The sequence below is a fragment of the Bos javanicus genome, chromosome 18, assembly GCF_032452875.1.
Source record: "Bos javanicus breed banteng chromosome 18, ARS-OSU_banteng_1.0, whole genome shotgun sequence".
NCBI lineage: Eukaryota > Metazoa > Chordata > Mammalia > Artiodactyla > Bovidae > Bos > Bos javanicus.
The window spans coordinates 22,799,305-22,818,157 of record NC_083885.1 but is presented as its reverse complement, the minus strand read 5'-3'; the positions used below and the strand labels follow the sequence as shown (position 1 = coordinate 22,818,157).

At 50.2% G+C, this 18,853-nt stretch overlaps 1 protein-coding gene across 5 annotated transcripts; it reads left to right on the top strand.

Moving 5' to 3' along the window:
• The first annotated feature begins 331 nt into the window (after nucleotides 1–331).
• Nucleotides 332–3,359, top strand: IRX3 (iroquois homeobox 3). Of its 5 annotated transcripts, XM_061387223.1 has the most exons (5): nucleotides 332–972; nucleotides 1,140–2,292; nucleotides 2,422–2,488; nucleotides 2,682–2,812; nucleotides 2,933–3,359. In XM_061387223.1, the coding sequence occupies exons 1-4, from the start codon at nucleotides 706–708 to the stop codon at nucleotides 2,767–2,769; spliced, it is 1,575 nt and encodes a 524-aa protein (XP_061243207.1). In that variant the 5' UTR covers nucleotides 332–705; the 3' UTR covers nucleotides 2,770–2,812; nucleotides 2,933–3,359. The 5 variants fall into 5 exon arrangements, with proteins under 5 accessions (XP_061243207.1, XP_061243206.1, XP_061243208.1 ...); XM_061387222.1 differs by having other exon boundaries at nucleotides 333–972; nucleotides 2,682–3,359; XM_061387224.1 differs by having other exon boundaries at nucleotides 334–972; nucleotides 1,140–2,259; nucleotides 2,682–3,359.
• Nucleotides 3,360–18,853: the final 15,494 nt, after the last annotated feature.

Here is an 18,853-nt window from a genome sequence, read left to right as displayed (position 1 = left end):
CCCACCCCCCGCGCACGGCACCCCAAGTGTCCACAAGTTTAGGCCGTCTTAACCCAAAGCTCAGAGGCCGGGGGGATGAGAGTGTGGGGAGTGTGGTGTGTGTACAGAGAAAATAGGTTTTAAAAAGAAAGAGTGACGGGAACAGAAAGGGGAGAGAAAGGAACAGAGAGAAAGGGAAAGACGAGAAAGAGTTCCGTAGTCCAGGAGCGTGAAAGAGCCCGAAGGAGCGGAAGCGATCCTGGGGGGAAGAGGAGCGCAGAAAGGGGAGGAGAGAGGAAGGGCGAGGAGGGGGAGTGAAAACTAGAGGAGGGCGAAGGAAGCCAGGCGCGACACTGCTCGGGGAGAGGAGGGCAGCGAGAAGCCAGGCGCGGGCAGAGGCAGCTCCGGCGGCCGAGAGGAGGGAGCGCGGCGCAGAGAGGAGGGGCTTGCGGGCCCGTAGAAATGTCAATCAGATTCCGGAGCCCCGGGAATCTCCGCCAATCTGTTCGGACCTGACCTGGCTCCTCGCCGCCGCCGCCGCCGCCGCCGCCGCCGCCGCCGCCCCGGAGCAGATCAATAGGCGAACGCGGAGCGCAGCGCAGCGCGGAAGGCAGTGCGGCCGCAGCCGGGCCCAGCCCCCGATGCGCCCCGGAGCCCGCGGGCGGCGCTGAGCTGGGCGGCCCCGGGGGGCCGGGCCCCCTCTCTGTCCGTGCCCCGCGGGCCACCATGTCCTTCCCCCAGCTCGGATACCAGTACATCCGCCCGCTCTACCCACCCGAGCGCCCGGGGGCCGCCGCCGGCGGTGGCAGCGCTGGGGCCCGGGGCGGCCCGGGAGTCGGCGCCTCGGAGCTGGCTGCCTCGGGGTCCCTGTCCAACGTGCTCTCGTCCGTGTACGGGGCGCCCTACGCCGCGGCGGCAGCCGCAGCCGCAGCCGCCCAAGGCTACGGCGCCTTCCTGCCCTACGCCGCCGAGCTGCCCATCTTCCCTCAGCTGGTAAGTGCCCTGGGAGCCGCGGAAGGGAGGTTAGAGCTGGGGCGCCGGACGAGGTGTGCGCGCTGAGTAGATTAGCGAGGCCTGGGCCGGGAGGGTGGAGGCGGCGACGGCCGGGGCTCATCCATGCTCCCTCCGCGCGCGTCCCTTCCTTCTCCATGTGCGTACAGGGCACGCAGTATGAGCTGAAGGACAGCCCCGGGGTGCAGCATACGGCCGCGGCCACCGCGTTTCCGCACCCGCACCCCGCCTTCTACCCATACGGCCAGTATCAGTTCGGGGACCCATCCCGTCCCAAGAACGCCACCCGAGAGAGCACGAGCACGCTCAAGGCCTGGCTCAACGAGCACCGCAAGAACCCCTACCCCACCAAGGGCGAGAAGATCATGCTGGCCATCATCACCAAGATGACCCTCACCCAGGTGTCCACCTGGTTCGCTAACGCGCGCCGGCGCCTCAAGAAGGAGAACAAAATGACCTGGGCGCCCCGTAGCCGCACCGACGAGGAGGGCAACGCTTATGGGAGCGAGCGCGAGGAGGAAGACGAGGAGGAGGATGAAGAAGACAGCAAACGCGAACTGGAGCTGGAGGAGGAGGAGCTCGGGGGGGAGGAGGAGGACACCGGGGGCGAGGGCCTGGCGGACGACGATGAAGACGAGGAGATCGATTTAGAGAACTTAGACGGCGCGGTCGCGGGACCCGAGCTGGCCCTGACAGGGGCGTCGCACAGGGACGGCGACCTCGGCCTGGAGCCCATCTCAGACTCCAAGAATAGCGACTCGGAGGACAGCTCCGAGGGCTTGGAGGAGCGTCCCCTCCCCATCCTGAGTCTGGCCCCAGTGCCACCGCCCGTGGCCACCGCTCCGCCATCTCCGCCCTCGCCCCCAGCGGGCCTGGACCCCTGCGCTCCTGCACCGGCGCCCGCCTCGGCCCTGCAAAAACCCAAGATCTGGTCCCTGGCCGAGACGGCCACAAGCCCGGACAACCCGCGCCGCTCGCCTCAGGGCTCGGGGGGTTCTCCCCCCGGGGCAGCGGTCGCGCCCTCGGCCCTGCAGCTCTCTCCGGCCGCCGCCGCCGCGGCCCACAGACTCGTCTCGGCGCCGCTGGGCAAGTTCCCCGCTTGGACCAACCGGCCGTTCCCAGGCCCGCCGCCTGGCCCACGTCCGCACCCGCTCTCCCTGCTGGGCTCGGGCCCGCCACACCTGCTGGGACTTCCCGGAGCCGCGGGCCACCCGGCCGCCGCCGCCGCCGCTGCCTTCGCTCGGCCGGCGGAGCCCGAGGGCGGAACAGGTGACTGCGGCGCGCAGGATTCGGAGGGAGGGGGTGAGTCTGGGGGTCGCGCCCGGGCAGGTCCCTCGCGGGCGCAGAGCGCTTACCACGCCGCGCCCGCCTCCCGCAGCCCGGGACGCCGAGCGCTCTAAAGGCCCTCCTTTTTCTCCCCGCTTCCCGTAGATCGCTGTAGTGCCTTGGAAGTGGAGAAAAAGTTACTCAAGACAGCTTTCCAGCCGGTGCCCAGGCGGTAAGAGACCCCCGAACTGGGGTGGGGGTTTTGGGACTGGCAGGCCGGGGAAGGAAGGAATGCGGAGCAAACTAGGTTTCAGGTCCCTCCACCCCACCCCGCCCCGGGGGAACGCAGCTAGGAAGCGCTTTCACCAGGGGACGAAACACACTCCTCCTTCTTCCCCGCGGGCTCTGAGATGACTCTCCGACAGTCCCAGTCCAGACACCGGGGCTCCGGTGAAGCCCACCTCCTACCAGCCCCAGACCTCGGGTCCTGACGCCTCCCGCCCAATCTTATAGTTAAACTGGAAGACCAGCGTCCACAGCTGGACCTCATTTCACAGTGAGATCTGCCTGCTTCCTTGACCCCCGGCCTCCACCCTGGGTTGGGTCTCCCAGTCCTAGGGTGCATCGATCTCTCCTAAAAATCTCTTTCTTTACTACCATCGCCTCTGTCTTGCAGGCCCCAGAACCACCTGGATGCCGCTCTGGTCTTATCGGCTCTCTCCTCATCCTAGATCTTTTTTTAAAAGAAATTTTTAAATCGTTGTAATAATTGTAAAAAAAAAAAAAAATTGCTCTGTATAGTTATGACTTGTAAGCATGTCGGTGTATGAATACCTAAAAAGAAAACTAAAGAAAAAAAAAAGGAATAAAACAAATCCCCCCCCCTCAGTCCTCCCCCAGTGGCTTCTGTTCCCCACATTAGCTGAGTTTGTGAGGTTTGTTTGTTCGGTTGGTTTTGGGGGGTGGAGTTTCAGTGAGAATAAGCGCGTCTGACTTTTTTTTTTTTGTATATACAGAAAAATGTACATATGTGTGAACCAAATTGTACAAGAAAGTATCTATTTTTGGCTAAATAAATGAGCTGTTGCCACTTTGACTATAAACCGCCTGTCTGCCCCGAGAGGGGTCTGCTTGGTGCTTTTTGTTTTGTTTTACCCTCCACCCCCCGCCCATGTTTGAAGAGTCGCCGGAATCAGCAGAAAAGAAGGCGAGGCGAGTCAGGGACAGCAGAAGCGAAGGAGAGGCCGAAGCGGCCGGGCTGGGGGCGCCGCTGGAGAAGAGGCGGTTGGAGAAGTACCCCGGGCGCTCGAAAGAAAGGGCAGAGGAGACAGGTGGGAAACGGGGCAAGATTCCCCTCCAGGAGCCGGGAAACTGGGCCCAGCTCCCAGTTCCACTGAAGCAACCGCGGGGCCTTGGGGCCTTGTCTGATGACACAGCAGAAAGACTCATAAGAAGGATCTGGAAGCCTGCCCCCCATCCTTCCACAGACACAACGGAGACTCAGTCTTGTATAAGGGACTGTGTAAGCTCCGTTTCAGACCCCCTTCCAACTACACGGACCCCCAGACACCTCCTTATAGATATATGGATGTGGGGTGGCAGTGAGTGGGGGTGTATGGAGGAGCAGGGAATCCAGGGGTGCACATCCTTTCCCCTTGTTGACACTGCCCAGCCCGCATTATGAGTTGAGGGGTCGGTTCCGCGCGGCATCTGTGCGTCTTGGCACCCCAGTAGGTTTTCCCAAAGTGCCCTGGAAGGGCAGCTTTCTGAGGTCCCTTCGCGGGGAAGGCGGGGGAGCTGCGTATCGGGCCGATGCAAGGGTCCAACCCGGAGTCCGGCTCCAGGCCGGACAGGGGTGGGCGGGCCGGGGGAGGGAGCCGGGAAATTTGGGGCTGGAGCTCCCTCTACAGGACGAAAGGGCCGCTCGGCGCTTGCCTCGGCGGCCTCTCCAGCCAGGCCGCGCGTCTTGTCCCTTCCACGCCTTCTTTTCTCCCTTGAAGTCAGCCAGCCCTGGCCAACTGTGACTTAAGTTGTAGAGATGCTGGAAGAGTGGCGCCTTGGGATACAAAGTGGGAGTATCCTTTTTGCATCTCCCTTCCCACGTGGAGTTGGTAAATGTATAGAGCGGCCAGACACCCTGTGTTTGCCTCCGCACAGTGGGGCATGTGACATCTCTGCGGGTCCCCGGAAGTTTGGGGGAGCCTGCACACTCGAAGTCATGGAACAGGGCGCTGCGTCATATTGTACATCTTAGAGATCCGGTGGAAGCGGAGGGAGTCCAGCAAGGACCCACCCAGGGGGCACAGCCGCCAGTTCTGTGCCCCAGCTGACCCGCCTGGAGGCTGGGAGAGCCTGGTGTGGTGGCTCCCCCCGAGGGCAGGCAGGGAGGGTCGGTCTTCGGCCTTTGGGGCCCACTGTGGGCGTGTGAGACAGAAGCGTATACCCAGCAAAGATGGGACTTGTTCCTCTAGCCTCTAACCCAGAAGAGAGACTTTAGGCTCCTTCCCAGGTGGCAGGCATAGACTGTGGTTCAACCCTGGCCCTGGACATAGTGCCTCCAGACGTGGAGTCCCGTTCCAGCTGCCGGCACCTCGAACCTCAGAGGCCAGGGCATACGCGGGCAGAGACCTCTGGTTAACATGAGTGTCTGCACATGGACAAGTCTGATAGCCCCTCAGCTAGTAACTCACAGGCTTCATGGAGCACAGACCAGAGTTCCCCCTCTCTGCATCCTGGGAAACTCTGGGCAGACAATGAGCTTCTCTGCACCCTATTTCTTCACCTGTAAAATGGGACTAGTGACCTGGGAGGGTGGTGGCGAGGATGAGAGACAAAGCATGTCCAGTGCTAGCATGTGGTAGGAGGAGTAAATGGCTCTAGTCTTGTCCTTATATTCCAGAATCTTGATCCCCACTCCTCAAACTCCTGGTAGTATTCTGCCCCACCCTCTCCCATCAGCCATAAAAGTCAGACATCTGAGGACCCAGCTGAACTCAGGGAGAAGGGACACTCTCCAGGCAGGAGGGCAGCAGGGAGAGCAAGTGAGAGCAGAAGTTGGGTGGACAGCCTTTCCACACTGACCGTCCAGCAAGAGACTGAGCCATGCATCCGTCTGTTCAGAGGGAGATGGGCATGGAGAGGCCAGCCTCAGCTTGGAGAGGTCTGGTCTGGTTGCCTGTCGGTTTGGTCAGCATGTCAACCCATCCTATTCTGGGGATATTGGTCCTTGGAGGAGGCCAATCACACCCCCACTGAAAGGGCAGGATACGTGATACCAGAGGAGAGTGGAGGTAGACCTGGGAGAGACCCAGGATGTGTGTATCTTGCCTGTCGCAGAGAATACATGGCCACTTCAAATGGCCCCAAGTGTTATTGTTCAGGCATTCAGTTGTGTCTGACTCTTCGCGACCCCATGGACTGTAATCTACCAAGCTCCTCTGTCCAGGGGATTCTCCCGGCAAGAATACCGGAGTGGGTTGCCATTTTCTTCTCCAGGGCATCTTCCCTACCCAGGGATTGAACCTAGGTCTCTCACATTGTGGGCAAATTCTTTACCATCTGAGCCATGAGGGAAGCCCCAATAGTCCCAAGGTGACACCAATAAGATAATGTGATCAAGACAGAAAGGAAGCCCACAGGCTTTTCAGCTAATAGGGGGAAGAGGAGACCATTTCTCTGCAACACTTTCATTTCACCAGCCTTCTCTCAGGACCTCCTTCCTGAGTTCCCCACCTCATCACTCTCTATTCAGGGATCCTAGAAACTGCCTCTGTCCCTTATCATCTGGCCCTATGATTTAAAAAGGAAACTGGGGAAGAGAGGGAGAGAAAAACAGAAAGCCAGAGAATGAGAGAGAGAGAAAATATTTGGGAATCTCATCCTTGGTACTGATTAAGCTTCAATTAGAAATAAAATATGTCAATCACTCTGCCTGGAAGGAGTTCCTGCTGTCGGGGCTGGTTATGCAAAGCACTGGGAGGTGTGTGGGGATAATCAATTAGGTCAGAGGAAGGAGTAGATGTCACTGCTTCTCTCATTATCTGCATGGAGCTGGAGGTGGGGGTGCTTCGCCGGGCTAGGGAGCCAGAGGAGAATAAAATTATCTCCCTAAGTGATGGCCCACCTCTGGGACCAGCAGGTTCATGGTTTCCAATTGAATTTATTTTGGGGTGGAATGCAGCAAGGAGGAAGCAGGGTCTCCAGTCAGAAGGCAGCATGGAAGGGCCAGGGGGCTTTGGGGAGAGGAACGGTGGAAGGAACCAGCCACTCACCTGCTCCAGAGGAGGAGTAGGGAGAGGGAGGGACCACCCCCTGGGCTGCTGTCCTCTGGGCACCTGGTGACCAGGCAGAGCCAGTGGGTCCTCTGTCTTAGGCCTGGGTTCTGGAAGATTAGAGAGAGGGACTGAATGCTTGGGAAGGAATTGGATGTCAGATGCCTTCGCTGGTTCGTTGAGAGTTTCTGTCAGGAATTCACTTTGGGCCTAATTATTTATATCCTTCTAGAAATGTCCTCTGCATCCTGTAGTTTGTGGTTGCATGTACCTTCTACCTCTATCAAATGAAAATGAGCAATTGCAGGTGTGTAACAATTGCATCTGTGGTTAGAAGCACTTGCAACTTGAGTGGGGGCAAGCCTCATACTCTCTCAAGATCCCAGGCTTTCATCAGCTGCCACTTGGAAGAGATCAGATTAGATGAATTTGTTCAGAATTTCTTACAAATCCAACATTGGCTAGGATTAGGCGCAAATGAAAGAAATGTGGGTTCCCAAGACAATGACAGGGAGGAAAAGGCCCCGTAACCTCTCTAGAAACCACCCCTGGATCCTAATTGGTCACTGTCACCTGGTCCAGCCAGCCTACTTGACCACATTAAAAAATCCATCTATTGTGTCACCAACTTAGCTTTAATGTTGCTGCTGTTCCCCTTTGAACAGAAGCTCCAGCCCCTCTCAAGGCCATCCTGAAGGTCTGGATGGAAAACCCCACAAGGCATCTCTTCCTGAAGCTGGAAAGCATGAGCACTCAGGGCGAGAGACCCGGAAGAGCTCCTAAGAGCAGTCAGCCAGGTGATCCCCCTACTTCCGGGACAGATGGCAATGTCTGGAGACACTTTCAGTGGTCATGATAGGGTAGGGGTGCTGCTAGCATCTCATGGATGGAAACCAGGGAAGGTCCTATAAGGCAAAGTCGGGCTCCCTGCAACGAAGAATTATCCAGTCCAAAATGTCAACAATGCCAAGCTTGAGAAACATATAGTTGAGAGAGGGGAGAGGTGTCTGGAGGCAATCACGGAAGGTATTTTCTCCCAGAAACCACAGCTTTGCGGAGGCAAACATTAACACAGGGCGCTAAGTGGAGTGTTTTTGTTCTTAAAAAAAAAAAAACTTTTTAGCCCTGGAATGGGGAAGCAGGAGTGAGGGAGGCAAACAGGAAACTATGCCATCCTGGGAAAAAGAAAGATCAGATTTTCAGCTCAGCCTGGTGCCTGAGGAGCCACTAGAGGTGGCATCGTCTTGGGCCAGAGGGACAGAGTCAACCCTAAAGAGGACGTGTGCCTGTAAAGTTAGAGCCTTTTCCCCTGGATATTTATATCAGGAGCAGGTTACAGGAATATGGTCACAGCTGAAAGCTTAACTCCTGCCTCCTAATTATTGCCACCTCTTAACTGTTGCCAGTCTTTCCATGCACATAAATGCATTTATTTATTTACTTGTTTATTTAACCTGGAATGTGCGTGTGTGTGTGTGTGTGTGTGTGTGCGCGCGCGCGCGCATGTGCATGTACGCACCCCATGACGGGGAGCTGGAGCTGGATGGAGGCAGGCGGGGTAAGGTCTTACTCTGGGGCTGGCCGTCTAGGACAAGAAGGCTGTGATTTCATGGCTTTTGTCCTGCATTCTCTCACTGCTCTGGGCGGCTAACAAGTGGGCCCACAGCCCTCAGGGCCTTTGGAGTGCACTCATCTGAGAGACTGTGCTCTTCTCAGCCGCTCAGATTCATTTTGCCAAAGTTACAGGGCAATTATGGAAATGCGCCCTTTGAAGCTGGGCTGATTTCTCTTTATTTCCTTCTCCCTGACAAAGCAGACCTTCCCTGCCTCTGGTGGGCTTTTTTTTTTTTCTTCTCCCCCCTCCGTTTCCTTTTCCTCTCTCCTTTTTTTCTGATAATTATTAAATAGTGGGAGTTTCCAAGGGTAATTTGAAAAAAATCTTTTAAACGGTGATTTTAAAAAAATATGAAAAGATTAGAAGAAACTTGCTATTATTTAAATGTTATGTTGGGGTCTTTTTTTTTTTTTTTAATGGGATTTCAATGGCTAGGAGGAAAGAAATGAATTCATGATAGTAAGAGACCCGCCTCTCATGCCCAGATCTGTGTGGGCCAATGACACCGTTGCCAGCCGGACGTCCAGAGTGGGGAGCCAGGCAGGCCATCTGCCTGGGTAGCAGACTGTTCCAGTCACCAGGGGATCCTGCTAGGGCCCTGGAATCGTAGCTCCACAAGTTTAGCAGGACAAGAGCTCTGCTCCCCTCTGCTCACACCTCTGTATGAATAAGAGGCCCAGACCCAACCAAGCTGTGTGTTTTCTGGGTCTTGGACATTATTCATCACTGTAGCATGGAATCTAGAGGCTCTGTGTGAACCAACCCCATTTATCTCTCTCCTCCTGTCCCATTTCACTTGACTTGATGCTGGGGTGTGGAGGGAAAGTGTCTGAAGCCAGATGGTGTTCACCTCAGTGCTGGCGAGGCCACTGAAAGGGGGTGAGGGTGGGGCTGGGGGGCTCAGTTTCTATTTTTCAGAGTGGTTTTGAAGTTTTCTTCCTCCATGTTTTGGTTTGCTCCTTCCTTCCTCCTTTCCTGTCTTCATGGATAAATGGTTCATTATCTGACCACAAACTTCAACAGGAAGTCTCGTCACCTTCAGGAGCCAGGATTGGCCTCCGAGGCCTGTCCAGAGTGGAGGCCATTTCAACTCTCACTTCCGTTACCCTGCTTCAATAAAATACAATCAATTAGATGGAGTGAAGTGTTTATTATTCGATAGGCCCCATGGTAAACACTTTCTGTGCATTTTATTCAATGTTCATCACCACAGATGAAGACATTTCAGGCTTGGGGGAGGGGGACGGAGTTTAAGAAAGTCTTCTGGTAAAGTGAATGATCTTCATGGAGTGAATGCCAGTCCAGGTTCAATGCACGATGCTGGATGCTTGGGGCTGGTGCACTGGGACGACCCAGAGGGATGGTGTGGGGAGGGAGGAGGGAGGAGGGTTCAGGATGGGGAACACATGTATACTAATTAAATAATTTTCTATTAAAGAAAAAAAAAAAAGAAAATTATCCAAGCAGAATACTCCATATGGCATGCTATTATCTGAATTAAAAGGAGAATATACGTTTGTTTGTATAAGAAGCTGGTAAGAGTGGTTGCCTTAAGGAAAGGACCTGGGTGGCGGGGGATCGAGGCCCTGAGGGCTAATTTTCAGTTTCTTTCTTTGTTCCTTTTGAACAATGTGAATATGTTAGCTCTTCAAAAAGCTTTTTTTGTTTGTTGTTTTTAAATAACAAATATACTTGAGAGAGAGAGAGCAGTTTCTCTGGACCTCACAGTGGAGCTGAGACTCATTCATTCATTCACCAAGCACCCCTGATATTTGTGAAGCAGCAGGGTCAGACGCCCTTGATTCAAATCCCACCTTCATCACCCCCTAACTGTGTGACCTTGGGCTACTCACTGCACCTCTCTGAACTTTTCTTCCTTTAAAACAGAAAGAATAATTATAATAATTATCATTTTACCTCCCTCATAGGTTTTATTTTTAATTTTTATTTTATTTCTTTGTTTTCTCGCAGCACTGTGCAGTTTGTGAGATCTTAGTTCCCCGACTGGGGATCGAACCCAGACTTCAGCAGTGAGAGCTCAGAGTCCTAACCACTGGACCACCAGGGAAACCCCTCCTCATTGTTAATAGAGTTAAATGAGTTAATTCATGCTTAGAACAATGCATTGTGCATAATGATTTGCCTCTTGCCTAATACTTACTACATTACAAATATTATTTTTATCGATGACAACAACAAACCTGGGCAATAGCTATTGTTATCCCCAGTGTGTGCATAAGGAAACCCAAGCTCAGCCATTTGTTCAACTTGACCAAGTGTTCTGACCCAGACCCTGGGACCCTGATGCACTTGGGCCCGGCCTGTCTCAGATAGGCCCAGCGCACCAGCTCTCACTGCAGCCCACCCTCTGCATGGAGGGCAGTGCCTGGGAGCAGGGCCTGGGCCTGGGAGCAGATGTGCCAGAGGGGGAAGTTTCCATCTGTCACCTTTGATTTTATCCTTTGAAGTGAGCACAGGACAGGATGAGGGGCTCTGTCCACTCCTTTCATTCCATCTCCAGTCCTGGTAGAACAGGGTTTCCAGGAGAGATCAGATACCAATGGTTTGCTGTAAGAGGCCATCCACATTAGCAGAAGAAAGGCTTGTCCTACTTCCAGGTCTCTAGTACTCAATGTGTCATCCCTGGACCAGCAACATCAGCATCACCCTCAGAGCTTGTTGGAAATGCAGAGTCTCAGGCCCCTTCCAGAGCCCCTGAATCAGAAGCTGTATTTGCTTAGGACTCTCTGGGTGATGAGAGAGCTTGCTGAAGTGAGAGAAGCACTGGCCTAGATGCTCCTCAGCAAAGCCTGTGGTCCTTCCAGGATGGAGACAGGAACCGGCTCTGAGATGTGGACCTCTGTGGGATGCACAGGGTGGAGGATGCTGGAGGAAGGGCAGGGAAGAAGGGAAGAAAGCGGTCAAGGGAGAAGGTGCCACATGCCAACCCGAGGCTGAGATTGCCAGGGCTCAAGAGGCATTTCGCCCCTTCTTCCACCCTCACATGTGTTCAAGATCAGCTGTGAGTAACACTGGGCTCCTCAGGGCCACAGCCTCTGCCCACATGCCCTTCCAGATACTTCACAGTGTAAGCTAAGTCACTTCAGTCGTGTCCGATTCTTGCACCCCATGAACTATAGCCCGCCAGGCCTACATTGCAGGCTCTTGCATTGCAGGCAGATTCTTTACCACTGAGCCACCGGCGAGGCCCCATTTCACAACATAGGTGCATGTGTGTGTGTTAGTCACTTAGCTGTGTCCGAGTCTTTGTGACCTCATGGACTGTAGCCAGCCAGGCTCCTCTGTCCATGGGATTCTCCAGACAAGAATACTGGAGTGGGTTGCCATTTCTTTCTCTGGGATATACATAAATAGAAAGTGTAGGACTCGATTCAGAGGAACTGATTTCTTATAAACTGCCTTGCAGCTGATCCCCACTAAACTTGGGTACATCTCATGAAGAGCAGGAAGGAGAGGTGGGAGGAAAAGAGAGAAAGGAGAAGAGGAAGGCAAGAAGTGGGGAGAGAAGGAGGAAGGGACGGAGTGGGAAAGGAAGGAAAGAACGCAGGGCAGCTATACCAGATGGGCACAAAACAGGTAGGAACTTCTGGGTCAAGGATTGACTCCTCTGCTTAGTTTTATTCATTCATTCATTCAAGAATATTTATCAAGGATAACAATATTTATTAATTCATTCACTAATGTGCCAGAGACACAAAATGAACAAAGTCCCTGCCCTCCTGGAGCTTTCACTCTATTGGAAACACATAATTTATTCATAATAATAGTCATAATAATAAACATAGTGGACTGTGACAGAGGATGAGATGGTTGGATGGCATCACTGACTCAGTGGACACGAGTTTGAGCAAATTCAGGGAGATAGCGAAGGACAGGGAAGCCTGGCGTGCTGCAGTTCAGGGGGTCGCAAAGAGTTGGACACGACTTAACGACTGAACAACAGCAACATGAAGGATAATGACAAGATGCTATAAGCACGCCTAAGGAAGAGAGGTATACCCTAGCTTGGGGTGGAAGTTGGACCCCAATGTCCCGGAAGGGTGACAAAGGTCAGAAGGATGGGTCAGATTCTTGGGGACCATGTTTTGCTTGAAGTCATGAACATGCTTGGCATGTTCCCTTCTCTTTAATTGTCCCTCTCTCTTGCCCTTTTGTACTTGAACCTGAGCTGGGAGATGCATCTTTAGGCTGGAGATATCTTGGTGCTGGGTACCTCCCAGAGCCTAGTGTTAGTGATCACTCAATAAATACATTGCTGCTTTGGAATTCAGCAATCAAATTAAAATTTTTTCTAAAAGTGTATTTAGATGGTTAGGAAAACCACCTACAAATACTTTACAAAGCAAGAATTATTACATATTATCATTCTCAATAGAATTTTGGAAAAATAGTAGTCATCAAATACAACAACTTTAAATACAATTATAACATGCAGTCATTATACGAGATAGCAAGAGTTAGCCTTTGTTCAGGCATGCCCTGTGTCAGGGACCTGTCATCGTGTTTTGCTATATGAAGTCAGCCTGAGAGAATGGTTTGAAGGCAGCAGCCACTCATTTCTAGTTTCCTCTGTCCTTCCCCTGCCATACCTGAGCACCCTAAATATATGCCCAGTTCCTCCTGACCACTCATATATTATGGTGCAGTCAGGACTTTTCATGAGGCCAGTCAATGAGGTTGAGGAAACCTGTCATATGCTCTCACTGATTTTTTCCTAAGACATTCCTTTACTGGCCATGTAACAGTTGGGCCAGGAGGTCTCTACACCACAGTCTATTCCCCCGGCAAGACCCCTGAACTTTTGTGTCCTGGACTTCAGCAGAAGAACAGGATGGCACAGCCTAGCTGGAAATAGTACTCGGGAAAAGGCCATTGACTCGACAGTTCGCACCACAGCACGCAGAAGGGCCATTGCCAAAAACATAATTATCCAGAAATGTGGCGGGAAGACATTGCAGGAGAGAAGGGCTGAGCAGAGACGGGGGAGGGAGGGCGGGCACAGAAGGGCTGGCAGAAATGGAGCTCCTCTGGTGCCTGGCAGCGTCCCTCTCCGTGGCCCGGCAAGCTGCAGGTACAGGGCCTCAGAAGGCACCACACACTGGTTGCTTTCTGTTGTTTGGTTGCTAAGTGGTGTCTGACTCTTTTGTGACACTAGACTGATCCGCACACTAGAGGTGTCTAAGGAAGCTGTCTTGACCATTTCACCTTTCCAGGAAAGGGAGAGGCTCCTTCCATCCCATAAAACGGTGGATGGTCAAACTCACTCTGAGGATCAGGCTAACCCCATAGGAGATGGCAGAGGAGGAACCCACCCAGCTCATCTCCCTGGTCCTCAGATGGCACATTTGTGATGGGAGCATCAGATGGGTTAGAAGTTTGCCTGTGGAGAAACCACAATAGAATGTTCTCTTCTTGCTGTCTGAGATCTTTGGCTCACAGGTTTTCATGCAACTACTGAGCTCATACTGGGGCAGGATCCACCCTTGTCCAGTCCTCACTGATGTGCTAATTACAGAAAAGCTCACCTTTCTCTTTGCTCTAGCAACACCCCCTCCAGGTACAATCAGTTCAGTTCAGTCACTCAGAGAAGTTCCCCTGGAGAAGGGACAGGCTACCCACTCCAGTATTCAAGGGCTTCCCTGGTGGCTCAGATGGTAAAGAATCCACCTAAATGCTGGAGACCTGGGTTCGATCCCTGGGTTGGGAAGATCCAGGTACAATACATGGTTATTAATGACAAGTTACAGGATATCTCTGAATTGATATTGGCATCACCAACCCCGAGAATGTGTCACAACACACACCAACACATAGGTATAACATTTGAAATATTTAACAACTGGGACTTCACCAGCATCAGGGCTGGCAGGGACCTGAGGCCTCTGGCTGGGCCAGACATTGACAAGTTGTTCTGTGAGTCGTGGGAATGTCCAGGAAGTAGGGGAATTGTCATAGCAAAAGACAGGACACAATTTACAAACTGGCACAGAACTATATTTTAAAAATGGAGACAATGGGATATCCATGTACAAAAGAACCAAGTTGGATCCTTCCTCATTCCATATATAAAAATTAAAATGTTTTAAATGTCATAGACTTAATTGAAAGAACTAAAGCTATAAAACTCTTAGAAGAAAATACAGGCAGAAATACTTGTGACCCTAAGCAAAGTAAAGCCTTCTTAGATATGAAACCAAATACAAGTAATAAAAGAAAAAAATAGGTGAGTTGGACTTTATCAAAATGTAAAACTACAAAGGATAACTATAAAGGTGCTATAAACATGCTGTGAAGGTGAAAAGATAACAAACATAATGGGGGAAATACAAATTATATATTTGATGAGAGAACTGTATATAGAATATATATATATTAAAACACTATTTCAACTTAACAACAAAACACAAATAATCCAAGTTAAAAGTGGGCCAAGTATCTGAATATACATTTCTCCAAAGAGAGATGACCAATAAGCACATGAAAAGATGCTCAACATGATTAGTCAACAGAAAAATGCAAATCAAAACCACAATGAGATATCACTTCACATTCATTAGGTTATCTGTAATAAAAAAAGACAGGCTTCCCTGGTGGCTCAGATGGTAAAGACTCCTCCTGCCAAAGCAGGAGACTTGAGTTCAATCCCTGGGTTGCAAAGAGCCCCTGGAGAAGGAAATGGCAATCCACCCCAGTAGTCTTGCCTGGGAAATTTCATGCACAGAGGAGCCTGGTGGAGTCCAGGGGGTGGCAGAAAAGTTGGACATGACTTAACGACTAAATGACAACAATAAAAAGATAGACATTAACATGTATTGGTGATAGCATGAAGAAATTGCAACCTTGATACATTGTTGATGGGAATGTAAGATGGGCAATCCCTTGAAAAAAAAAATTTACCTTTACTCAAAAAGTTAAACACGGTTTCTATACGACCCAGCAATTCCATTCTTAGATACACATTCAAGAGAAATGAAAACAGACATCCACAAAGGCTTGTCCACCAATGTTCACAGCAGTGTCAACAGCCCCAAAGTGGAAACAACCCAAATGCTTCTCAACTGATGAATGAATGAACAAAATGCGGTATATCCAGTACTGCTTGGCCTTACAGAAGAATGCAGTCCTCATACACGCTACAGCAGCAGGCCCCAGCCTTTTTGGCACCAGAAACTAGTTTCATGGAATTTTTCCATGGACCAGAGGTGGGGGGAGGTTTGGGGGTTATTCAAACACATGATACCTATTGCACTGTATTTCTATTATTATTACATCAGTTCCACCTCAGATCATCAGGCATTAGATCCCAGAGGTTGGGGAGCTCTGTGCTACACCGTGGATGAACTTTAAAACCGTGCTAAGTTAAAGAAGCCCACTTTAAAAGATCACATATTTCGTAATTCCATTCATCTGAAATATCCAGAATAAGCAAATCTATAAGACAGGAAATTGGTTAGTGGTTTCCTAGGGTTGTAAGGGCAGGGCAGACTGCGGGGAGTGACTGCTAAAGGGTACAGGATTTCTTCTGAGTGATTGAAAATGTTTTGAAATTGATTACGGTAACGGTTGCACAACACTGAAGTATACTAAAGCCATTGAATACTGTACATTTAAATGAGTGAATTACAATTTCCTGTGAATTATATCTCAAAAACTGTTGGGTATGCCCCCCTGGCCAACACATACTATTTAAAGACGCTCCCCAAAATGTTCAGACATGCACTCACACACATACACACACATACGCACACACAACAACAAAACAACCAGACACAAGTACAAGAAGATAAAGACACTGAGAGAACTAGGTCAACACAAACAGGCTGGTAAAGGAAAGTGAATTGTTGTTGCAGAGTTTTGGCATAAGAGGTCCTGTTGAAACTACTTAACAGATTTTACAGATTTTTACCTACCCATAGAATAAGCTTTTGCACCCTCAAACAATGATGTTCTGAAATGTTTTTATTCGAGAAGCTCCTGGATTGTGCTCATCTCCCTATTATTACAGTAATAAGACTCCAAATGGCCATATTTGAAGGGAGATCTGCATGGGGCTTAAAAAAGCAGACAACCTTCCCTCCACATCAGCAAACTGCTGTTGTCCGATACTCACCATGAAGAGGCAGTGGAAGAAAATGCTTTCTGGAAAACTGCACCACCACGGTGCCGTTCTGTGTCCAGGAAAAATGAAGTTTGAGCTACACACACACCCAGGCCAGGGCAGGGACCCCTAAGTTACACACCGTGTGAGAAAGACTGGGAGAAGAATATTTGCCAAGCAGATTAAACCCATGAATTTATTCAGAAGGCCATGAAACCTATCAAACGCACTGGCTGGTTAATGAAATTCCAGAGAAGATGAGTTTGGGTTCAGGAAAGCAATGTGGTCTTCTCAGTGGCTCCTCTTTTGCACTGCTGCACAAGATCACTACCATCAAATTCTACTACCATTTAACATTTGTTGATGCTAGAATAAACACCTATATGCTTTATCTCTTTCAATCCTCAGAACCACTCAGCAAGGCCAGTACCATTGTCATGCCCCACATTGCAGGTGGGGAACTGAGGTCTCAAAGGCAGGGTGAAGTTTTTAACCCTGCTGCCAAACTCTGAATCACTCAGGTGCTCTGAACACATATTAACAAACTCCTAGCTGGAGAAGACTCTTGAGTGTCCCTTGGACAGCAAGGAGATCAAACCAGTCAATCCTAAAGGAAATCAACCCTGAAGATTCATTGGAAGGGCTGAAGCTGAAGTTCCAATATTGTGGCCACCTGATGTGAGGAGCCAAGTCATTGGAAAAGACCCTGAACGAATGAAGGCAAGAGGAGAAGGGGGTAACCGAGGATAAGATGATTGGCTAGCATCACTGATTCAATGGACATGAGTTTGAACAAACTCAGGGAGATAGTGAAGGACAGAGAAGCCTGGCATGATGCAGTTTGTGGGTCGCAAAGAGTCCAACATGACTTAGCTACTGAACAAGAGGGGGAATGGCTAACGAGGGAAAAGACTGGCTCCTTTCTTTTTTTGGCCATTGTGTTGAATTACTATTGAAACTCTAGGGAAGCAACATTTTGAAATATAAGAAGCCTATGAGAGGAATGGCCCTATCCAAGATAAGGGAAAAGATAAGGGGAGGGATATATCACATTGAAAAAAATCTTCCTGCACATGTTTAGGGAAGACAGGAGGATTAGTGGGTAAGTGAGGAAGATGAGCGTGCAGAGAAGACCCTCAAAGGCTGAGCCACACCCCCTTACCTGTGTCCACACTGGGACCCAGACAGACACCTCCTGGTCTAGTGTTCCAGTAGCAACAAAAGATCCTAGAGATGTGGCCTCAGCCCCCACAGAGGGTACCCGCTCCTCTTCTGTGCGCATGTCAGGGATCCTTCCCAGCAATGAATGAGCTGGGGGATGGGAAATCCATTTGCCCTGTGTTGACCTTCACCTGAGGTCCTCACCCAGAAGGAAGAGAAGGTTGTGCGACAAAAAGAGACCCCCTGACCGGGAACCTGAAGGACTGGGTTCAAGCCTCAGTCTCAACTCTCACAAGCGAGCCATCCATTTTAATTTCTTTTAATTTTTCAATTTTGACCTACTTTCGGATTTACAGAAAAACTTGCAAGAATTGTACCAAGGGGTTCCATACATAACCCCTACCCATTGTACCTCCAATTCCAATGAACACTGTACCTCCAGTTCCAATCCAGCATGTCAGAGTTTATTAGATCTTTCTTTTTTCCCTATATGTGATTCCCTTCCCTGTCAATGAGAAACCTGGCTCCCATTATGTACAATGTATTTACTTATCTGCTCAATTCCAGTATTTTCAGCATTGCTAACCTATACACCTGCAAAAAAGAAACCAACTATCTAGAGATTAAGACTCAGGCAGGACTCTTTTTATCTTTCATCCAAACACTGTGTTCCAAAATCGCTGGGGTCGGCTCTCCCTGACCCTTCCTTTCAGTGTGGCTGTGCATTTCTTTTGGGAAAATGCTTCAGTTCATTTGCTTTCACTTGTATCTCATTTTAAGACTTTTCCCCAACTCTGTTGATTTTATTTCTCTTTTTTTAGCACATGAAATAGTAACATGGTTCCAAAAGTCAGAAGTGTACAAAAAAGTATACTAGAGACCTGTTACTCCCTCCCATTCCTTCTCCTCTTTCAACCCCACTCCCACTCACTTCCGGTGACTAACAGTTTCATTAGTTTCTGTCTTATCCTTCTAGCATGTTTTTTTGCACAAATGAGCAAATACATATATTTTTTCTCCCCCCTCATTCTACACGAAAGGTAGCATCCTACTTTAACAATACGTCCTTTAAATCACTCCCACTTAAGGCCACAGATCTTATCCTCAATCATTTTTATAGCAGCATAGAACTCCATTGGGTAGCTATATCACAATTAGACAACCAGTCTCATATCGTGGATTTTTAGAGGTTTTTCAGTGTTTTGCAATTACAAATGATACAGCAGTGAACAACCTTTCACATACATATTTTCTCATTGCCGGAATGCCACCTGCTTTTAAGTGTTATGTATCAGTAATGATTAGACCCAATTGCATGTAATAGAAAACTCAAAATAATAGAAACATTTAATGGGTTATTGTTATATATATGAAAGAAATACTGAGGCAGGCAGTCCGGGGTTGGTACAGTGGCTCCATGGTTCCTCAGGG

Coding starts and splice junctions, on each gene's coding strand:
- IRX3 (XM_061387223.1), top strand. CDS start 706: ATGTCCTTCCCCCAGCTCGGATACCAGTACATCCGCCCGCTCTACCCA. Junction 2,293..2,421: donor GCAGGATTCGGAGGGAGGGG/GTGAGTCTGGGG, acceptor CGCTTCCCGTAG/ATCGCTGTAGTGCCTTGGAA. Junction 2,489..2,681: donor TTCCAGCCGGTGCCCAGGCG/GTAAGAGACCCC, acceptor ACTCTCCGACAG/TCCCAGTCCAGACACCGGGG.